At 43.5% G+C, this 23,349-nt stretch overlaps 1 protein-coding gene and 1 long non-coding RNA gene across 3 annotated transcripts; one reads left to right on the top strand and one right to left on the bottom strand.

Moving 5' to 3' along the window:
- Positions 1–631: 631 nt before the first annotated feature.
- Positions 632–16,997, bottom strand: TNFAIP3 (TNF alpha induced protein 3). The gene is made up of 9 exons (XM_085055672.1): positions 16,837–16,997; positions 13,500–13,812; positions 9,141–9,331; positions 8,768–8,915; positions 8,430–8,600; positions 7,451–7,631; positions 5,118–6,028; positions 3,027–3,259; positions 632–2,344 (listed from the first exon to the last, which is right to left on the bottom strand). Exons 2-9 carry the CDS (start codon positions 13,810–13,812, stop codon positions 2,063–2,065), a joined length of 2,430 nt encoding a protein of 809 aa, XP_084911798.1. The 5' UTR covers positions 16,837–16,997; the 3' UTR covers positions 632–2,062.
- A 91-nt stretch (positions 16,998–17,088) lies between these two features.
- LOC146439662 (uncharacterized) lies at positions 17,089–22,820 on the top strand. 2 transcript variants are annotated; one of them, XR_014850870.1, is made up of 4 exons: positions 17,089–17,842; positions 20,792–20,902; positions 21,165–21,290; positions 22,717–22,820. It is a non-coding gene; the product is annotated as an uncharacterized LOC146439662 (long non-coding RNA). The 2 variants fall into 2 exon arrangements; XR_014850869.1 differs by lacking the exon at positions 22,717–22,820 and having other exon boundaries at positions 21,165–22,428.
- Positions 22,821–23,349: the final 529 nt, after the last annotated feature.

The raw sequence follows: 23,349 nt of genomic DNA, 5'->3' as shown, positions 1-23,349 counted from the left end.
GTTAGAGTGCAGAAATCCCTGGAAGTGAGGTTTGGTTAGGCTGAGCTTGGGATGAGAAGAAAACACTACTTTCATGTACTTTCTTAAGCAGCAGTTGGCAACTTGCTCTCCATGAGCCACTGAGCAACTCCGATATCAAGGCTTCCCTGCTGTGCCTGGCAGAGTGAAGGTGGTAGGGCTGGCTGTGCCTTTGGGGCTGCACACACAGCTGGGCTCATGTGCTGCCATCAACACCTCCCAGGGTGGCACTCAAGCACCACTTGCTGGGAATTCCCAAAATAAGGGATGGATGAGCAAAGAAAGTCATGCCAAGTCAATGCAGTTTAGGTTTCCTTGGAGTCTGCTCTTGCACCATCCATACTCTCCCACACCTGTTCTTCCAGGGACTGAAAATAGTCTGCACCCACAGGAGCCAACTCCTTATGCCCAGGTCCTTCAACAGAACCAAGAGCTCTTCCTGAGAGAACACCCACTGACAGCAAGTTGTCACCTCTTCAAAGCACTTGGTGACATCATCTGCATCAAGGAAGAGTTGGTAACATGCTGAATGGTAATACTGAACAGGAATGCTTCCTTCAGGGAGTGCCCCATCCTCAACTGTGCTCTCCCTCACCGATATAAAAATAACAAATTCAATCCTTCAATAATTTATTTCTTTATACCAGAGAAAGTTTTTCAATTATACATTTAAGTCTGTAACTTTCAACACAAGAGTAAATACATGTAAAAAAAATCCTAGCTGTGCAAATTTCAAATTGCATTGTTTCAAATAATATAAATATTTTAATAAAAGTATAGGTTCACATTAAGGTTCACAAAATATATAAAATTTAACAGAAATAAGTAATGAGTTATTTAATTTTTTTTCTTTTTAAAAACTGGTTTGTTTTAGTAACTAGGAGAAGATTCTAAACTTGAGAAGAAAGTTAGAAGAATTATCACCAACAAAATCATAGCAGCAAAACAAATGCTGAAAACTTAGAAGGTATGAAAGGAGAAGAGAGAAGCAGGTACTAGGCACAGTTGTAAAACTGAGGTTGCTAAAAGAAGTATTGCAGATTGAGATGTGGATGCATAAACTCCAGGAATAAAATCTCAACCCTGAAGAACTCCGTTACTGATCTCCAAGCTGTCTGCATGATAACAGAACCACTTTAGGGATGACAAAAAGTGTAATAGAAATGGGGAGGAAGGGTATGAACAGCACACACATACTCCTGATAGTTGCAATGCAAGAGAGAGGAGTCACTCTTGTTTCAGACCTGAAGACAAAGGGCTTTGGGGTTTTTCTTGTCTGTTGGAGGCAATTCCTTCCACACAAGTGGGAAATGGCAGGATGCATTTTCCCATCACATTCATTTCTTTTGTAACTTCTGTCTTTCCAGCTGTCTTGGGATTTGGGAAAGGATCAAAATGCTGGTGAGGTTAAGCAAGTTAAAGGAGCAGACCAGTGCTGGTCTTGTTCCTGGCTGTGGTTTGCTGAGGGCTCTGCAAACACAGAACCGCTCCCTGTTATCACCCTAAATGCCTGTGGGAGCTCCCGCCCTGGCGAGCTCTGTAGGAACAGCAAGGACTGGGCAACCCAAACCAAGTTTCTTCAGATGTCAACTGGAAGCTGCATCAGTCTGTCCTGGGTAATCCCATTCAGGAAGGGCTTGCCCCTGACTGATGTATGCAAACATGAAAAGGTCCTGCACCTCCGACAGTAGACATAGCTCCTTGCCTGGGAGAAGAGGAGGTATTGAGAAAGAGGCAGAATTGGGAAGTTCTTTGGATTCAAATGCTTCACACTTCCCCCTGGGAAGTCCAAGAATTAAATATGGCATTGTAGGAGCTTAGTCATGAATGAGAGCTCTGTGCAGAAGGCAATGTGACCTTCTCAGCAGTCCCTGTATGCAGTGTTTAGAGGAAGTAGAAATTTATTCCCATTATTGGGAATACACACGATCTGAGCAGACAGCTTATATTTCCCCCCGCCCTCCCACTCCCAGGACTGTTAAGTGTTTTGGACATAGCACCATTTCAGTGAAGGAAGCAGCTGGCATCATCTTCTTGCTCCCCACTAGCCGTAGATCTGTTTGAACTGGTAGCATTCATTGCAGTAGCCGTTGCACTTGGCATTGCCATAGTGATCACAGGCAGGGGCTCGGCAGCGCTGCTTGGGAGGCTCCTGTGCCGCTGGCTCCCTGGCACTCCCCGGCGCTGGGCGCTGAGCGAGGCGCCGGCACTCCGGGCACAGATCATCACTTCTGCAGGCCAAGTTGTTTCTACAAGAAGCCACAGCACACTGTCTCTTCTGGGTACTCAGTGCTGCTCGCTGCACATCTCTGTGCTGCCCTGTTCTCTTGAAAAATATTAAAACACATTGTCAGTCGCTATGCTGGCAGCACAAATGGATTTTCATTTACTTTTAACTCTGCGTGTGGTTTGTCTAGTTAATCACTCAGGGGTTGTTTGCAGGCACTTCAACAAAGTGCAATACCAAGAGCCAAAGTTGAGTTTTACTATAGAAAATCACAAATTCTGTCATTTCTTAGGAAAAAATGTGGGGTTTTTTATCTTTAGCAACCCTCAATTCTAAAAGGACCAAAATTACCTAAATTAAAGAAAAAAACCAACCCATCTGGAACAAAGACAATCTGTAATGGACTCAATCAAAAATACAACTTGAACTAAACCCCTTGATGCAGTTGCATAGCTCTAAGGGTAAGAATGAAAATCCCTCCCAGTCAGTAAAACAACCCAGTAAAACAACTGTTGGTCCAATTGCTTCCACTGAAATTGCTGGCAATATCCCAGCTGAGGTAAAACTGAGCATGGCCATGACAACTCTAAACTGAGAATTACTTTTCAGGAGCACTGCTCAATTGCAGCAGAAAAAATCATGACACGCTCTATGCTTGTCTTTCCATGATAGCTAGGATGCAGTCACTCGAGGACTTTCTAGTACACATCCCAAGCTGCTCACACAAGAGGAGAACATGCAACACTAAACATGAGGAAGATTTTGACAAGTTCACACTTACTTCTGTCTGTCTCACCAGCTGTTCTTCTGTCCTTCTGGCTTCTTGGAATCGCTGGTTCTGGGCTATAATGAAGCAGTTCTGGCAGTATCCCTCGAGCATTGTGCTGCCCAGGGTGCCGCAGTCGCGCCGCTGGCAGGACACCGTGTTATGGAAGCCGGCAGCAGAGCTCCCCGTCTGATCTGCTGCTGAAGACTTCCTCTGAGATCTCCTCTGGTGGCGTAGCAAAACACTGTCTGCAATGTAAAGCATGAACAGGAGGAGTTTGAATGTGCCCCATAGATCTGATGACCCAAAGCAACTATAAAAAGTCCCCCAGGTTAAAAATGAAGATAAATTCAAAAAAATCTACTAGCCTCAAATATGGGTTTTTGACAATCCTGAGACCCCCCCCAGTTGGTACATCTTTCTTTATGTTACATAAATAAGGGTGCTAATGCAGACTGATTTTCAGATCAGAAGTTGTTAAAACAGATTATTTGGGAAAAACTTGCCCTAAGTGGGAAACGTAGATGCCACTGAAGTCAAGACTAATTTCACCTTTGACTTCAGCATGTCATCCCTTTCAGCCACCCCCATTTCAGTCACATTGGTTAACTGAAGTACAGTGGTACAAGCTTAATAGGAAAAAGTGCATTATACTTTTTAGTCTCATGAAGCAATCTGATATATTCCACAATGAGAAGGAAAAAAAATTTCATTGTGAGCAATGCTGGAAAATAAGACATTGCAAGCTGGCATAGAAGTTCCCTAATATGAATGCATGGGGAAAGCACAGTGTTGTGAAAGATGTCCCTGCCAATGGCAGGGGATTGAATTAGATGATCTTTAAAGGTTCCTTCCAACCCAACCTATTCCATGTTTCTACATTTACATCGGCACGCTGATCAGCAATAAGATAATATGAAGAGATAAGTAATAATTCTCTCACACATATGCCTTTCACCCTCTATACCGAAGGGCTCTTCACCTGTGAAACAGGGCAGTAGCATGAAAGATGAAGATTTCATGCTGTGATTTATGTACAAACTATTGCCTTTTGAAGGTCAGTCTTTAAACACACGTGCATGCACACACATAGTATCAACAAGGAAGATTTCAATGTATAGTGTAACAATGCACTTCGAAGTTACTCCAAAATACAAGCAGATTATCTATAGCCAATTTCTACTGCTCTGTTTATCAAGGCAACTACAACAGTTACTCCAGAGCATTATACCTGTTATATCCAGAACAGATACAGATCTTCAAATTCTTCAAAACTTTTTAAATGCCTTGCCAGCATGACTGGTTTTCAGTACCTTCCATACATTTACAGCATTTCCCTCACTGACCTCTACAACTTGTCTAGCTGTGAAGAAAATTCATACCAAACCATGATTGCAGTGGATGCTGAGGAGGTATCAAAGGCCACACCCTTTTATTTAGTTTTGCTTCCATCAAAGCTGAAAGGAAGTTTTACAAGAGATTTTACAGATTTCTCACACTGCTGCCATGTGCCCCTTTATGGGTATGCTGGTTTTGGCTGAGGTAGAGTTAATTTTCTTCCTAGTGGCTGATATGGGGCTGTGTTTTGGACTTGTGCTGAACACAGGGTTGATAGTATCGAGATGTTTTTGTTTTTGCTGAGCAGGGCTTACACAGAGCCAAGGCCTTTTCTGCTTTTTGTACTGCCCTGCTGGCAAGGTGGCTGCGGGTGCATGGGAGGCTGGGAGGAGACACAGCCTGAACACCTGCCTGCCCATGGCAAGCACTAAATTAATTCTTTGTTTTGTTTTGCTTTGCTTGCAAGCACAGTTTTTGCTTTTCCTGTTAAACTCTCTTTATCTCAACCCATGAGCTCTCAAGCTTTTACCCTTCTGATTCTCTCTCTGATCCTGCTGGTGGGAGGGTAAGCAAGCAGCAATCTGGGGCTTGGTTGCTGGCTGGGGCTAAACCATGACAATGGGATAATAACAGACAGAAAATCAACTTCTCCTCACACTGTTTTCATCATCCCCTGCCCTTCTATCACCCAGTGCACATAGAGCTTCACAGTTCAAGGAATCTGATCTGCAGCCAAAGTGTGTAAAAGCTCATTCCATTTCCACTCACCATGATTTTCCCTGTACTCAAAGAAACACAGCGTGCAAAAGCCCTCATTTTGTGGTGTCCCAAAAAACTTGCAACCAGGTTTTCTACAGAGGTTGCCTCCCCTGTTCTCCTCAGGAGGCAGTGCTGGTGGCAGGGGCTCTTTGCCACGGCTGTTGGGAGCCTGATGGCAGGAGTGTTGGTGCAGGATCTGCGAGATCTGGGATGGGTCAGATGTTGATCTCTGGTGGCAGGCAGGCAGGAAAGCAGGACTGCCATTTGGGGACTGCTCTGTAGACCTTTTGAAGCAAGTGCTGCATATGCCATTGAAAGTCCTTTTGGCCTTTTGACGGCACGTTTTACACGTGGCATAGTCTAAGTGTCTCTGGTCATCCAAGTTGTTGCAAGGACCAAGCTGTCTGGAGTTGTAGCAGCGTTCACAAAGCCCATTGTGTTGCACGTTCAGTGTAAAGGGACAGTCTGGGGTCCTGCACTTCATGGCTGTGGTTTCACTGTACAGGAAAAGGCTTGGAGCGGTTGGAGGTGCAGAGCGAGGCTCTGTTACAGGCCCTTCAGATGTCCATCCCCCAGGTTCACAAATAACCCCATGGGAGGAGCCTGACCCAGCTGCCTTCAACTTCTCAGGGGCTGCTTTGGAGGTTTGCTTTCTTCCTTTGTTTCCTTGGGACCTCTGCTCAAAGCATTCATGGCAGTAGGGCTGGGTGTTCACAGACATGTAGAAAGGGCAATTCGGCGTTTCACATTTCATCTGTAAGAGGGAGAGCTGGGAAAGTGACAGCTCCTGTCTGTTCCTGGAACATGTCTCTCTTCTTACAGGTTCAGCATTCTCCTGCCACTTCTTGTACTCATGCTGTACCAGTTGAAAGTAATCTTCCACGAGGTTTATTTCTTTGGGTAGGTTGCCTTCATCTAACCTGACAGCCAAAAAAGGAAGATTGTATCAGTGGTTGAAAAGAGCAGATGGTGGGGGTGGAGGCAAATACAAGCAATGTGGGAAGGAAATGTAGATTTAATGCACATCCATATTACTCAGATAGAAGATGTGGAATGTTACCCTGTTGCTGTAAATGGAAGTAATTTTAAAAGCAGGTGTTCAGTAACAGAGACTTTTATATCCAAAGAAATAAATGTCCTGACACAATGCTAAACAGAAGTATTCTTAAAACAATTTGCTAGGTGAGGGTGTTCTGTATAAAAGCTGTTTGCACAAAGAATATGGGTAATCTCTCAGAAGCGGAAAGTCTCCCAAATGGTGAATTCCTCTGAGGACCAGTGCTCAGCCGAGCAAGTTAGAGTAGAAGACCCCTTTTTTCACCAGCTCACACCAAGAACAAGCCCTTCCTACAGTGGGCTTGTTCTGCCCGCTTGGGTCTGTATCTACCAGCAGAATTCTTCAAACAAATTGTGGGGTTTCAGTGTGAGCATCCATCACACCATCCCTACTCTGCCTTCAGCTGCAGGGAAACCCTACACTGGAGCTTCACCATGCCACAGTTGGTAGGATGAAGAGCTAATGTTTCTGGTAATACTCCACAACACATCTAGGCAGTGGGACTAGGGAAGCTCAAGTGCTACACTTTACGTGTGCATATATCCTTCGGGTAGAAAGACCTTCATTTTCAAGGCCCCTAAACCAGAACCAGCCAGCAGCATAAAGAAAACTTTCCACGTGGTGGTGGAAGCAAAGAGAGAGGATACAGGGTGTTACTTCCCACCCACACTTGTGAGGGGACTGGCTGGACACCACTGCCAGTGTCCACTAAATACGAGAAGCTGATGGGTCTTGCCAGCTGCTCCCTGCATGTCACTGATGCTCAGCCATCAGGGGCATGAGGACAGACGCTGCTTTCTCCACTGGCCACAGCTTCTTGCCTACTGCCACACGGAACAGTTGCCCAGGGTGTTGAGGCATCTGTGCTAAGAACATACTGCCAAGTATTTCCCCTGGGGCAGCCAAAATTACACCAACTGTTCATTATGCAATGTGCTCTTATACAAAGCACAAGAGCTTGGGCTAACTAGTTCCTGCCTTTAACTACTTTTCAGCCACCCTCCTGCAGAATCAAGTCAGTGAAACTGATCAAATGGATTTTTTCTTCTAAAATGCTAGTTTCAGTTTACGAAGTCTGAACACAATTTTTCCTTTAAATTTCAGACTGGCCTCAGCTCATACTCCTTCAAAACATGTCAGTAGTAATGCCAGTGTTTCATATTTCAAGTAGTAAATACATGGGCCACCTAGGAAGGAAGGAAAGACCTAAGGAACACACTGGGCTGTCCAGCTTCTCCCGTCTCTGTAAACCAGATACCTTTGAGGAAACAGGAATGACACTCACTTTGCAGCATTAATTAGATGAGTTGTACCGTGATCCCAGCCTTGCACTGGAATTTCTATCACTATCAAGTAGTCTTTTAGCAGCTGCTCTTTCTCCCTCTCTTCTCCATCTGTCAGAAAGTGCACACTCAAATCCTCAAATCTGCCTTGTTCACTGGTGACCAGAGGGACAGCCCTGATTTCTGTGGGGAAACAAGATGAATTAACATATACACAATTAACATATATATGAATTAACATATATACATGTATATATGTGTGTATATATATATATATATACACACACACACACACACACAACCAGTTAGGAGTAACCATAAAATACAACACATCGCGATATCACCACTAAATTTCTGAGAGAGAGGAGAACAGCTGACCAGAGCAACTAGTTTCTACACAGTACCACTGGGGTTGCAGACACACCTACATCACAAACTTAGCTCCATCCCACAGTCGTTTTAATGTCTCCTTCACAACTATCTTCTCCATGTGAGCAGCACTGTAGAGCTTTGTTTGTTATGCCTTTCCATGGGATGATGCTGTAACTTGAACCTAGAGAACTGCTATCCACTCAGAAGAGATGATTTATAAGTGGTAAAGCATATATTTCATTATTCCTGCCAGGCAGTGGTACCCTACTGTGAGACTGCATCCTTCAAAGCTTCTTCTCTTACGATGTGGTGTGGAAAGGAGGCTAGAACACAATAGAGCAGAAGCCACCCTTTGACTATTTCCAGCCTGCAAGCAGGTGAGTTGCACTCTACTTTCAACCAGTATCTTGAAGGTAACCTTTAGTTTCTATTCAGATTCACAGACAAAGCTGTTTCTGCTCACATTTTAAGAATGTATGTCAAAGGAATCTTTTACATTTATTTAACTTTAAAAATGCAAATCTAAATCAGATCATATTTTAAATGCTTTATCAGCACAATGGCTTTGAAGAAGGAACATAAATACCAAAAAAGGTACTTGAAAAATACCTGGCCCACTGTCCTTCAGAGTCACCAGTGGTGTGAAATGCATGTTGTCATAGCCAAGCACAATTGGGTATCTGTAGCATTCTTCAGCTGGCCACAGGAGAGGCAAATAAACACCACCAACATTCAGAGGAGCAAAACTGGAGCCTGACTCTAAACTTCTAACCACTCTATCTGCATGAAGAAGAAAAGGAAAACACAAATAAGTACGTGCTACAAGCAAGAGAAAATGTATGCTGGAAAACACCCTGTTCTGAAATGCATCTACCTGAAAACAATTGTTGACTAAGATTACTAACACAGCACAGAGTAACAGTGGGATAACTGGGCATGCAACTCACCTGCAAGGACAATGACAGGTCTTCTGAGGATGTTAGCAAGGATGAAGATGTGGATTTCTTCCAGTGCATTATAGGGAAGCCTGTTTCGAGCCCCAGATATTTCCGGGGAGGTCATTTCAATGAGGTATTCCCACTCCTCCTCCCAGTTCTGAGGAAAGAAACAACTGTCACCAATGGTTCAAAGACATGGAGGTCAGGAACCAGCTGCAGCACAGCAATGCTCAAATAATCACATTTCTCCATTTCCTCCAAAGGAAGACTATTTCTGATCTCCATTAATGATGGAATCCATGAAGCCAAAAAGCAAACAGAATCAGCAAGGCAATGCTGGCGAGCACTCAGAAAACAGCACCATCCCCTCAGGCTGCCTTACCCGGGTGTCATAGTGGAGTCCCGTTTCTACAAACTCCTGGGATTTAACAGCCTCCCGCTGCCAGCGGAGCTTGAAGATCCGTGTGTCAATCTCCCTGAGAGCATTAAACAATGTTTTTCTTAGGACAAGGTCAATGTCTTCAATACCCCACATGTACTGTGATGCAGCATGCATAAGGCAATTCCCATCACCTGCAAAAAAAAGAAAGAGTGCATCATTTTCAAATGGTTACTTAAACAAAACCCCACAAACTGGTGGGATGTAGAATTATATATGCATATTCCCTGTACACTTCTCTCTAAGCCTCAGACTGAAGGGCTGTAAGAAGGAGACCAGAGATATGGTCTCTGTTTAGAGATGGAAAGAAAAAAGTCCCCTCCCTGCTGGTTTTGTCCCTGTAGCAGTCACAGTTAAGCTGTCATTCAGCAATGCCCCTTACCTATCTTACTTAACTTTGATGGACATTGCAAACTACTAATGTCAAACACAGTTGAAATAGTTTTTTAAACACAACAAAGTAATCTGAAAATTAAAAAAGAAGATGTGAAAATTAAAAAAGATGTGAATCTCCCTCATTGGTGTTTATAAAAATATGCACCCAATGGCACAGGCTTGAGCTAATGGAAAACACTAAGAAAAGATTATAGTAATACCAAGCCTCACATCCCCTGATGAGCACTGCTTGGCACTTGGCTGTGCTTAATGGAGGAATTGTAATTAAAAAGAGACAGAAAGGGAAGGGCAGGTGATTTATGTAAAGCAATCATAGGAATACCTCTTGCCTACCTCTCAGAAATGACAGTGTGTTGGGTTGTTACATATCTTATTTAGAGGGCTGTTTTTTAAAACGCAAAATTAGAACTAAATCCTTTCATTTAGATAATTTCCTTGCACTGAAAAAGTCCTCTTTACACGTAGGAAGGAAAGTGATGTTCTGCAATTTCAGAGGGGAAACTGAGAATCAGAGGAGATAACTAACTTAATTAAAAGGCGTGACAAAATATGTCTAAGGCTGGGTTTCAAATTCTATCTCTAGCCAGATTTAGAGATAGTCAAATTCCATCTCATCCCCTTCTTGAAAGGGGGATGTCTCCCCTGAAAGGGAGACATCAAGAATCATTACTGTCATTTCCTCAGATGCAAAACTAGATATGATATTTACTACAGTGGTAAACAGATTCACTCAATGCTAAGAAACCACAGCAATTTTCTTGGAATAGAAGACATCAACCCTGGTAATGCTACTACATTTTTCTCATGTGAAAAAAACCAAAACAAACCCACCCAAAGAACTCCCACAAAAGAACTAAACCCAGTTTGCCACACACATTATGAGTTCAATAACACCATTTGTGAACACTTTAGTTTCTTGTTCTTTGAAATTGCAGAGAAAAGTCTACAACAGACTCCAGCTGCTGAATAGAATATAATTTGAAATCTACTCAATACTTCATAAATTGTTAGGGGATTGGTGCATATCAGGTTCCTGCAACTGCCTTCTGGTTTCTGAATGCTATCTTGCAAAGCTGTACTTCAAGTCTGCAGGCTGCTTACTTGAGCTCAAAAATCAGGGAACAACGAAGACAGAAAAACTGACTGGGTTTCCTTCTGACCAAGAAAGATGACATATTAATCCCCATTAAAATTTTCCCTTCGCAAAATCTAGAGCAAAGATAAGATTAAATTTCTTGTCTCTCTGAGAGCTCACTTTCGGTTCTTTATTGAGAAGCACTGCCCAAAATTCCTTACACAGCGCTTGGAATTCCCCCACACCGTTTGACTAGTAATTGAGCAACAGTTGTACTTTTTGTTCTGCGGGGTTGCAGCCAAGCCTCCCTCGGACTTTCCCAGGGGGTGTGGCCGGGCGAGTTGGAATGAATGCCAATTCATTATACAAGTGAAATCTCTACAGCCAATAGACGCTGGAATTTTTAAATAAAAAAAAGAAAAAACCCAAACAGTTTCGATTTTTATACCTCCTACCGCTTTCCTTCTATCATCCATTCAGATGTCTGCAAAGAAATACGTGGTGATTCAAAACAGCTTTTTTAATTAAGAAAACCCCACCACTCCAAAGATTCACAAACATATTAGGTAAAATATACATCAAAAGTTCCTGTAGGAGATACTTTCTCTGTTTTCAACAACTACAACCTTAATCAGAAAAAACCCCAGAATTTTCTTAAGAAACCCCCACTGCTGACTGAAAGAACCAACATATACCTCCCACATCTATGGGTTAAGCAGCTAAATGCTTAAAAAACCTTTTTCCATGTTACATGGAAAAAAACCACCTTATTTTCTGGGATAATACAGGCCTTCTCCAGGTTTCTGCACTTCTTTCAGAGATCCTCTCCTACTGTCCAATCTACCTTCTTTCCCCTGCAAAGGTCCTTCAAATGCAACTACTTTGCATAAACACAGGTTGCCAAAGCCACTCCTACTCATGCACTTAATGACCCTGAAGCACTGAACTGAAGCCAAGTTCTTCATCTGCACAGTGTATGGAGAGACCACAAACCGAGTCCTTGCTCTGCCTTCCCTCAACCTGCCCTAATATTTCAGCATCTCATATATTGGTAAACCTGCTTGTGGTTGGCATCTAAATCAACACTGCTCCCATGTGTAACACTGGCCAATGGTCATGAGACAAAGAAAGAGGTCAGTGTTACTGAATATAATGCAGTCACCAATAAGTGTCTGTCCAGGCAGCATTAACCCCTACAGGATTCGTATTAACAGGAGATGGGGGATTCTAAAACTGTTACTCTTTGCCCTGGGCAAAAATTGTGCACAATGTCCTTTTTCCTAGAAAATTCTTTTTCCTTCACTTTTTCAGAGTGAAGTTTTGAAGATGCAACACCTGGAGTGATGTTAACTTCCCAGTGCCTGCAAAGCGCTGCCTGCTCTAGCTGCAACTCCAGTCCTTCCGAAATTCAAGATTCTGCAACTTCTGTGCACAACCCTAATTGCAGTCATGAGAATTTTACACAAATGCAGAGGCAGTTCACAAAAGCCCACTAGAAGGTCAATGCCTCTACAACAGTTACAGACACGCACATTAGGATGAGGCTTTAGGCTGGGGCAGTGACATCTACTCAGTGGGTCTATTTTTATGGCTTCTGTACAACACAGCTGTGTATAATCACACTGAGAAATATGGCAGAACTTGGAAAGGGAACAATGTGGACTAGGAAGATAAGGGCAATGTGTATATAAGCAGATATGAAAAGAAGCAACCACAGAATACATCATGGACTTCAACAAGGCTGCAGGTCCACCACACCCAGTGTTTCTATAACTGAGCAAAGAATTTGTATTTTCCATCTTCTTGAAGTCCTCACTGTCCTGGTCTATTCTTCCTAGTTAGGGGCAACCTGTGCTGCAAGGGACCCTGAGTCCAAGTTTGCAGCTGCATGACCATAAGTCATAGCCATTACTGAATCTTTCCTCCACTGAATGTGAAATGCCCAGTGACTCTTACAGTCATGTGCCAAGGTTTCCTGCTCAAGACTGTGGAAAAACCTAACCTGTTCAAGAAATCTTGGCACTACTGCTGTGCCTTTTCATTGTCGCAGGTGATGCAACACACACACAAAGTAACCCAAAAGCCAAGTCCCGAAACCAGCACTGACTGTTGAAAGAGAAGGGCACTGCCAACTCTGTGTTGCAGAGATGGGTGTCAGTCACACACACGGGAGTTATCGGCAGGCCCCGTGGGAAGGTGAGAGCTCGCAAACCGCGGCAGGTAGCTGAGGATGAGGGAGCAGCCCCAGAGTGGGGCACTGACCCCAGGGACAGCACTGTCAGGTTCCCAGAGGCTCCGTGTTCTGAGTGCTACTGTTGTTAAAGCTGGACCAGCCAGCAAACCTTGCCTGCCAGCTACAACAGCACGGCTCATGGGAAGGATATTAGCTTCTGCTAAATATACACGGGAATGCATCTCTGTCGCTCAAAGCATCTGAAGTCTCCTCTTGCCTGGCATTAAAGGATGTTTGGCACTTCCAACAAGGCAGCCGACACGCAGCAGCCAGATACATGGGAAGGCGATGGGTTCCAAATCAGGTTTCCCTGCCTTGCTCTTGACTCTGAAGTGCCACAGGTTACTGACATTATGAAAACAACTGTGAAATTTCCACAGTATTCACAATGCTGTGGTATGGGCAGGGGTCTGCTACAGCCTCAGGACAGTACATCATGTGGAAAGAATTTTAATTTACAAAACTGAGATTAAAAGGTAGCACATTTTTAAAGACATGTGCTTCTGTTTCAGTAATGTGAGCTCAGATGGTATTAATAAAGATGTTCCATTTGTATGACACATTTTACTGCAAGTGCAAAGACCTTCTCATAACTTACCATTAGTCTTCAAAGGAACAAGTCTCCGAACTTCCCTGCACCAGTTGAGCTTCCTCTGGCGCTCCAGTGAAGTCTGAGTAGCCTGGTCAGTCAGGGACCTCTGAAGTGTTTCCCGAAACTGGGGACAAAACTGGCACATTCTGAACATTTCTATGGTGTATCTGTGCATAGTCCTGAAGTGGTGAATTATTCCATTGGGAGGTCTGACTAGATCCTCAGGGGTCCTCTCTCTAATCTTCATAGCCTTCAGCATATTGCTCTGATACAAAGCTTGAGGAAGGATGTGTTGGCCAGCCATGTTTCTGGAAGACATCTGAAATGAAAAAGGATCCTTTTATTGGCATGTTAGTGTCCTATCACAGTGCTATTACTTCTGCAGAGATTGAGAAGGCACTTTCAAGGGTGGGATTCTGGACACAGTTTTGCCTAAAACAAGCACAGAGTGGATGCAGTCCAACAGAGCCTTTCATAGATGATGGTTTTTAAAGCTCATATTTACTAACTATTCTGCATTACTCACATATAGAGACCGACCAGCTTATCCCACTCATTTACTGATATAATTTAGTGTGATACTAAAGAGGATTTATTCATAACTAAGGAAATTGCATCATTATTCAAAAAAAAGGATTTAAATCAAAGTAAGGATAAGAGGAGGCAACATCAAGGGAAAGGAAAATTATCCTGGAAACTTAACTAATTGATAACTGCACAGTGTAATATCATATGCACTTGATGAATTTCAGCACATTTCAAGCTCTTGTTTTGATAACATGCCAAAAAAAGCAGATAATGACCATTTCAGATTTCCACAGTACGTATATTCTGAGAAATGGTGGTCAGCAGAGTACAGAAAGAGTACCAGAGAATTGTAAGCTGTGCTAGTATCAGTCCCATACTTACAGATATGGTAGATGAGAAATTTGTCACTCGAGGACAGACTTATGTCACTTTTCTTGAGGCTCTTTATATTTTGTGAGTGGTAGAGCTACTGCACAGAGGTGCTTGTGTGGGGGTGCAGACTGCAGTGCCACTATTACTCAGTGGTAAGTCAACAGAGCTGAAGAAGCATTTCCATTTGGCTCCAAAATCCCCAATATTTTTCCACTGTAGGATATGTAATGTTTACTGCCCTGCATCCCTTTCTTCAGTAACTCTGGCCTCATGGGGTACAGCAGAAAACACATTAAAAAAATCCCCATAACCTCAAACCGTCTACACTCTGTGAAGTACTTTTTCAGAAGACGCTAACTTTGTGGCTAGTTAGAGCCAAACATAGGGACCACATCCCTCAAAACTCCCCTGCACCACAGTAGGAACAACAACAACAACAAATTACATGGAGAGGTTCTCTATGCTGTCCACATAGATTCTTGCTTTGTTTAAAAACAAAGCAACATTTGCATAAAGACAAATAAAAGTATGCATGCCTAACATATTTAGAGTACAGCTAGTCACATTAGAACCCACCACTGTGATTATGAATCTAGGGACAAGTATCAAACCATACGTTTGTATATCAAATCTCTGGACATCAAGTACAGGGAGACAAGAAGCAACTAAAAATTGTTTATGCAACTGTTTGGAAGCTTTCTCATGGAGATGGGAATCAGGAGGGTCAGAAAGAGGAAGAAGACCCCTCTTGCACAGAAGGACTTCAGCACCTCCTTCCCCACAGGGAAACAGTTGCTCTCTCCTCTTCACTCAGACACTTCCACTGGCAACATCCACCTCCAAATGCCCAGCCAAAGCTTTGGATAAGACCCTCTCAGGGTAAGAGGGGACCTCAAACTCCTGGTGCCAAGAGCTGACCTCTCTAACCCCTCTGAGAACCAGCTGATGGAGAGATACACTGGACATCCTGACAAGCCCTAAACAGAGGCAGATGAAACAGGCGATGCTATGAGGTCCTGCTTTAGGGCAATGTCATTCACATCCCCTAAGAGCACTAGGGACTGTGCTCAGAGCTGTCACATCTTGCAACATATGAAAAAGCTTTCCTTTAGGTAATAAAGATGGCACATTCTTATCATTCTCCCACCAGCATACAGCCTGAAAATGGATATAACACATCTTCGCATTCACTCCCCTCACCAATATAGTTTTACACATGCCATTTATGTAATCCTGTATTTAAATGCATGAATGATTTTAAAAAGGAAATATAAACAACCCCTTACTAACCTGTAGGATAACCACAGCTCTGCTTTGCTCTGAGATGACCAAAATACCGAATTCCTTACTTATGTTAGTAGAACCACTGAGTCAATGGGATTTTTTTACACCAATAAAGACTAATCACATGACTAAGCACTACCGGCAGGGACTCTTGAAATGGTTATTTCCAGCTTTAAGTAACAAAAAGTACTGAGTTTACAGAAGTACTCACTGAAACTACATTATTCGATACTATGTTCGACAGGCATATTTTCCCCTCCACACGTGGAAATTACTGCCTGTGCTACTTACAGCCATAAATGTCAATCGAGGCAAAAGCCAAGCAACCCTTATTTTCAAAATCAATGTGATGAACACAACAGAATCAATACTCACCTAAGCTACAGATTGAAGAGTTAGAAAACTGAGCTACAGTTATATTAGTTTATAGTCCACTGTGCTCTGCTGTGTACTATGCTACTTCAACCATCTGACAAGTAATGACTAGGAATTCCCAGAAAGATAGAGCTGTAAACAATAATTAGAGAGAACATCCTTTCCAAACGTAATACTGAGGATACTGGGCTCGGGAAAGCTGAATACTGGGATCTGCCAATGGTTTCATAAAGTTATTTTAATTTTCTGTCTTCTGTCTGAAAAACGGCAATTAACAAACTTCTCCGTGAAGTGCTAAAACTTGTAAAATAAACATGATTAACACCTCTTCAGCCCACACGGATAGCTCTGCCTGGGTCTTTGCTCGGTACAAACCAAAACACAGCACTACTCCTCACTGAATCAGAGGTTGAGGACCGAGGATCTTTTAAATCCCACAGCACTGGTTTACACACAGTGAGTGTTCCGCGTTCTTAGCTCCCTGACCGACTGCTCTGCTGGGCATGCAGGGTGTACAGGACACAACACGGCCCGCCAGCTCCCCAGGAGCAGGAGCCCGAAGCTGCGGGTTGGATTTCCCCGCGGCTGCCTGCCCCGCAGCAAGCCCGGCCGCACCGTGGGCCCCCGCCGGGCCGAGCCGGCAGAGCGGACACAGCGGCACCGCCCGGCAGAGCCGCACACGGGGCACGGCCGAGCCCCGCCGCCCGACCCGCCCGGCTCCCCGAGGCGCCCTCCTGCGAGAGGGCTCGGGGCTCCGCCGTGCCCTGCCCAGAGCGGCGCTCACCTCTCCGCGGCGGGCTCCTCCTCCGCCCGATCCTGCCGTGACTCCTGCTCAGCAGCGAGGCTGGGGCGATGGGACGCAGACGCGCTCGGGATCCATCAACCCCCACCGCGCCGGGGCTCCTTCCTTCCCTTCTCTCCACCCTTTCCCCGCCGGAGCTGCTGCTGCTGCCACCGCCGCTGTGGAATGAAAGGCTGAGGCCAGCCTCTTGTTTTTTTCCCTTTCTGTTTAAGCGCCCGGGTGCAAAAAAAAAAAAAAAAAAGAGAACAAAAAAAAAAAAAAGGAGAGAGATTGAAAACACAACAGAAAAACCCCCACCGGGGATTTCCACCGGCAGCGCAGGGACTTTCCGGAATGTGACAACCGCGGGCTCGCCGCCGCCAGGGGGCGCCGCTGCCGGGCAGCCCCGCCGCCTCCCCGCCCGCCGTGACTCACCGCCGGGATTTTTGGGAGCCGGGATGTCATTGCTTCCTTCCTTATTCCTCTCCCCACGGCCGCAGGGTTGTCCATGCCCTCCCGCAGGCTTCGCTCTGCTCGCGGGCCGGCCCGGTGCCGAGTGGCTGGGTCAGGAGCAGCTGTTTCCCGGCGCAGAGCGCGGCCGGCCGTGCCCCGCAGGCTCTGAAGGCCCGCGGTGAGAGGCGCTGCCCAGGAGCCATTGCCTCCTCTCAGCCACACGGACACGCGTGGAAAGCGCCTGCCCTTGCGCATAGGCTTTGGGCTGCAGGTGCCCACAGCCCTGTCCCAGCATCCCCGCTGGACAGGAAGGGAGCCCGTCCCACGGAAAGTATTGCTCTTTCAGATGGTTTTCAGACCCAAGCAATATTTTTTTTTCCGTTTAGCTTGTATGTTCTCTAGTTTTGGCTCTGTATTGTAAGTAACCACAAGTGACTTAATTTCTTTAATTAGAGGTTAGGCCGATACATAATCCCATAAGCCCACATGCTGGCATTTTCCGCTGGAGATGTTAATACGCTTTTATCCAGCCCTGCTCGAGGTACAATTACTGCAGGTAAGGGCCAAAACCTTGGGCTAAAACTATCAAGTCAGGGATATCTTCGTGTCTGAATATGTTTGTAAATTGTTGACTGCAAATAGCAGTTTGTAGGAATCATTAAAATTAATTATTGTAAGCAATTGATTCACGCCTTTAAACAATGTCCTAGTATCTGTGCAGTGAAAAAAACTCATTGAATAAAAACCCAGTATATAAGGCCTGTTAATTGGATTTATGGATGGGGTTTATGATGGAAAAGGGGCAGTTTCTTGCCCAACAACCTTACCATCTGAAGGCACACAGAACTGAAATCCAGTGCAACAGTTTCTTGCAGTATTAAAGGACTTCATCCTCACAGATTATGAACTCCTGTCTGTTCCCGAGCATCCACCACTCCCACTGACTGAGTGAGAAGCCAGGGTTGCTCCACACCTTGAAATCAGGTCTGAAATATTAACTCCTTCAGAGAACAGGTGGATTTTGGAAGAGTTCAGCCTTGAAACTCCTTCACCTCACCTTCAGTAGCAGCAGCTGGCTCAGATCATGCGCTCGTGTCACACACCAGGGTTATGTGGCAACGTGATCCTTCCCAGGGTTTACAGGCCTATGCTGGCTCTGCACAGCCAGCCATCCTTCTTCTCTGCCTTTGTTCAAAAAGAAGTCAGAGATGTGGCTGGAAAAATAATAATCCCAAGTTTTTTTCCTCCTCTCCTTGGAGAGTTTTCTTTTAAAGACTTTTGTGGGTGTGTTGTTTTTTTCTTTCCCCCCGCCCCAGCTTCTCTGCTGCCTTGGAAAGTATAGTTGGGTAGGAAGGCTCCACATTTAATGATTGATAGCCTGAGGGGTGGCTAAGATCCAGGGGACTGGATGCCTGGGGGAACTGGGCCTGGGTGATTGCTTGCATAACTAGGGCAGCATCTGTGCTGCGATTTACACAGTATATGTTTCTGTCTGCATTTTGTTGTTCCTATCTCCTGTACATTTTTCCCTGTCCTCTCATGGGGACTGAGGTACCAGATTACTGTGGTGATCTGATTAGAGAAGTGATCTGATTAGAGAAAAAAAAATGTTTTTATCCATAATATTTCTCTCATGTGGTATGAAGCCCGGCCACTCGCAGAGTTTTACAGAGTATTTGAAGTGGTGGAGGGTTTCACTGTGGAGTATGAAGGATGAGCGAAGTTAGGCAGTAGGGAAAAAAGTACTTTGCTGACTTGTACCCTGCTTTGTATATGAAACTGCAGATTAGTTTAATAGATTAAAACGTGGTCCTAGTCCCTTCTGGTTTTAACTTACAAGAAGAAGGAAAAGAAAAGAAGTGTGAATGAGGAGACTAAAAGTTATGCAGGTATTAGCTGTGAGCCCATGACAGAGATGCTGAGACCCAGGAAAACCTGAAAAGGCAACAGCTTATTTTTGTTTTCTAAATTGTAAACACGTCTGAATATTAATAATTACTGTTTACACCTTGATAAACTGAAAGTTGATTGCACATTGCTACAGCTGATGTTTATCAAACAGGTCTGAGCAGGATGACAGGAATTCATTTGATCTGAGTTTGCACAGCACAAAATGAAGTTCTGTCTTGTCAACCATAACTCCTAGGCAATATGGGAATACATTAAAAACATCAGCAACGTCAATAATTATAGAATGTGTGAATATACATTCCTCTTTTCTGAATGACTCCTGTTTTTTTGTAGTCATACCCCATAGTTTATCTCATCATTTATGGTATGATGCTTATATTTCATGAAATATAAACATATGAACATATGTTTAAATCATGGAAAATTTTCGTCTTTGAAGTGTGTGTGTAAATATGCACACATACACACGCATAACTATATACATGCACACACATACTTTTAGGTATATATGCATATCTGTATCTCCTGAGGGAAGGGGGAAGTTCTTGGCATTAAGGGCAATGTAAGAAATACTTCAAATTTCAGCTATCTACATTCTGATTAAGCATAAGGCTGAAAAAGTCCACCCTTTTAAATGGTAATGTTTACATAACCCTGGAGGAAGCTGTCTAGGGGAACTGCAGAATATCTATTTTTGAGAAAATTTAGGTAATCAGTTTCAGTTTCATGCGCATCAATCAATAACAATTCTTTCTTGTACTTGGGAAGACGAAGGAATCTCTCAAGGCCCCATTCAGCTGTGTATATCTAAATTATTTCAGTTACTTTGTTTCTTTTTACTGTTCAGGAAGGAGTGGCTCATGCTCACAGAATTAAACCAAGACCTCACAGTGTTCAGACCACCACCACCAAGTGTTTCAGAGGTTGCACTAGGAAAGACTCATTGTTAAGACAGTACTCATAAAATATTCAATGCTAGGATGATGACTGTAACAATATTAATGGATAGTAACATTCAGACTTTAATAGTTCAATCATTTGCCAGGTCTTTTAATGCCAGATAATTCTGTAAGAGGTGTGATTCATCTAGAAGGGAGGAAAAGGATCGTAAAAGGGAAATCCCTTTTAATGCAATAGCAGTGCTTGAGGTCATGCTTGAGTTCAGCATTTCTGTCTTCCAGGAGCTCTTCCATTGCTTCTTTTCCTGGTGTAGAAGTGATAAGAGTTTTTCAGCACAGAGGAAAAAGGGGGGGGGGGGGGAATCCCCTAAACCTCTATCAGACAGAAAGATGGTGCTTATTACTGAATCAAGTAATGATGGTAAAAAAAATACCCCAAATAATCTCTGCCACTTAGATAGCAAGTGCTGAACTGGTTTTGTAATTTTTTTCCATTATATTCATCTGAATACAGTAAAAGAAACTACAGATTCCCAAGGAGACTTTTACCAGGGTATTCTGGGAAGTCACTGTACTGGAAGTAGGGATTCTTATTTATGCACCTGGGCCAAGGCTTGCTCTGCTTTTGTCTGCTTGGGGTGATTGGGTTTTTGTTTTGGAGTTTTTTGTGCTCATTTTCTTCTTCTTTTTAATAGCTGTGATAGAAGTGTCAGAAGTAAAGAGCTGGAACTGGAGTGGGTTCAAAGAGGCTGAAAGTTCAAATCCTGCCTTAGCCCCTTTTGTTAAGCTGAAGGTTAAATTGTAAGGTTAGTATTCTCCCATTAACAGTGATGAAACAGTGTGAAAAATGACCTATGGAGGCAAACATTGGATATTTTTAAGAACAGGTTTTATTAACTATAAGGGGATCAAGTATGGCATTAACCTCACAGAAGATTGGCCTTAACCATACCTACTTGGTGGTCTGGAGGTAAGTTTCAGCACTGTTTTCTGTGAAATGTGGGAAAAAGTCAAAGTGGTGATGATGAAATCTTTCTAACTTGATTTTTATTCCTCTAATATCTGTAGATACTGCAGCAAGCCTCAGGGCCCCTAAGAACTGCAGACATAGCTAAGTACAGCTATGTTTGAGATGGCAGCACAGACCCTCTGCAGTGCACAGTACAGAGCATTCCAACAAGGCCCCAGCAAGAAGTAAGAGGAAAACCAGCCTTGTTTCTGCTTAGGAGAGCAAAGTGATTTCAGTGGATTCTGAAGTAGGCTCAGACTAGACTCATGGCTAAATTGAATAAAATAAGAATAGCAGTAGTAGACCAGTCAAAAACCCATTGCCCTCACTGCCCTGTTTCTCACAGAGGTTGAGAAAGTGTCCAGGAAAGAGCATAGAAACAGGCTGGATAGTTCCCAATACTTTTCCAGCCTGTACTTTGTCACAGTTTCTTAAGGGATTTGGGGCTGTGGCTCAGGGTTCTGGTACCTCAGTTTCTCAGTTGCATGGTAAGAGTGTGGATGTTTCTTTCCTCACACTTTTCTGTTATCATGCTTGTTTAATTTTGACTACAGACTCTTTAGAATAGAATATTTTCTTGTGTTGTGTTTGCTGTACTTTAACACCCAGACGTAGTTATTTACCGTGCAGTGTGGCCTCTGCTTCCAGAGAGTTACCATCTATGTGTAGCAGACTTCACTTAACCGTGACCTACAACTGTTGGAATGGTCTTTGATTTAAGTTGAGGGTTCTAAGCATAAAGCACTGCATAGATGACACTGCAGAGGGATGGATTCTGCACAGGGATGGTATTCACCTGACAAAACTGCCTTAATACACAGAGCAGAGTCTGGGTTTAGGTAGTGCAAGCCTGCTTGTTGTAACTTTTAACTTGATCTTTAGGCTGGGATATCTGCTGAGCTTCCAAAATGTCTAGTGCGCACCACAACAGGGGACTAAAGCAGAGTCTGATTTTGGAGCTGTTTGCTTCAGCCAGCGGTTCAGCATCCATGAGTCAGCAACTGGGTTCACAAAGAAATAGCTAAAGATAATGCCTTGCCTGAAAGCAGGGACTATACTGTTGTTTTCCTTTCTATATTCCTATCTGAAGAGATGATCAGCTATTCTAACTTTAGGTATGAAGTAAGCATTTAGCACAATGCTATATCCTCTGGGAGTGGATGGGAAGGGTCAAGGAATGCAGCTAACAAATACTTGCTCATGTAATTAAAGCCCTTACTCCTCTCTCCTCCGTTCCTCGAGCAATTTCAACATGTAATGCAGTCAATAAAACTTTCTTAGATAGAACAACATGCTGTTCAGCAGACTTGCCATTATTCCAGATCTTTAGCATTCTGTGTTCCTTTCCCAGTGAATTCCCAGTTTCACTGGAAGTTCTTTCTTTCTCCCAAAATATAAGCAGTTTGTATAATCTGAATGGAAAAAAAATTACTGCAAACTGTTCTCATGTCTTTAAGATATGTCCAATAGTTTATTTTGTTACCTATGTTTCCATTTATTAAGGCAACTTTACACTGTTTAAAATCAGTAAAGCTATTTTGAATTGTGTTTAATTTCCATGCACTTGGTGCATATGTGAATGAGTGACTATATCATTCCTTGCCAAAACAGGAGAGCTGCTGATCTTGTTTTCTCTCAAGATGGAAATACCTCTTCTCAGCAGGTCTTACTGATGGAATTATGTGGGCAGTGCTAAGTGAATAAAAAGTGACCATATGAAGGTAATCTTTAGTCACGAATCATAGAGCATGAAGCTTGTCAATCTTTTCCCTCTATAATTTTTTCTAATTTCCCCCAATTCATCTAAATGTGGAGAAATAGCCAAGAAATATCAGTTTCTACAGTACTTGGTGGATGCTTCTGGCCAGCTTTTTATATTCACGATTGTCTAGTCTGACAGACAATAACACAGTTTGTTGAGCCTCTTGGGCTGTTTCTGTGTCAGCCCCATAACTGCTACCACATGGCCAACATCTCTTTCAGGAACAGGCTGTTTTGATTTTGTTGAAGGAAACAGAATTGCATGAGGGGTCTGCTACCCACAGTGCTTACTGTAAATCCTGTTTTAGAGTTACTAGTGTAGGTGTGAGAATTAATCTCAGTTGGCACACCCTCGGGCAAACTGCTCAACTGGGGTTTTACCTCAAAAGTGCTAAAGCATTCAGTAGGTTTCAGTATCTCATGTGTTAACAGGTTAACTACATTCTGGGTCTGTTCAAAGCTCACAGCCATTTTCCGTGACAA

This window comes from Lichenostomus cassidix, chromosome 3 (genome assembly GCF_008360975.1).
Source record: "Lichenostomus cassidix isolate B80296 chromosome 3, HeHo_3.0, whole genome shotgun sequence".
NCBI lineage: Eukaryota > Metazoa > Chordata > Aves > Passeriformes > Meliphagidae > Lichenostomus > Lichenostomus cassidix.
The sequence above is the reverse complement of the archived record's forward strand: the minus strand, read 5'-3'. Positions and strand labels throughout refer to the sequence as shown.

What these genes read in the sequence shown, in the direction of transcription:
- TNFAIP3 (XM_085055672.1), bottom strand. Translation starts at nt 13,812, where the DNA reads ATGTCTTCCAGAAACATGGCTGGCCAACACATCCTTCCTCAAGCTTTG. An exon ending in GACTCCACTATGACACCCGG is followed by an intron (nt 8,916 to 9,140) that starts GTAAGGCAGCCT and finishes TTCTTTCCTCAG; the next exon opens with AACTGGGAGGAGGAGTGGGA. An exon ending in ACCTGTCATTGTCCTTGCAG is followed by an intron (nt 8,601 to 8,767) that starts GTGAGTTGCATG and finishes TTCTTCATGCAG; the next exon opens with ATAGAGTGGTTAGAAGTTTA.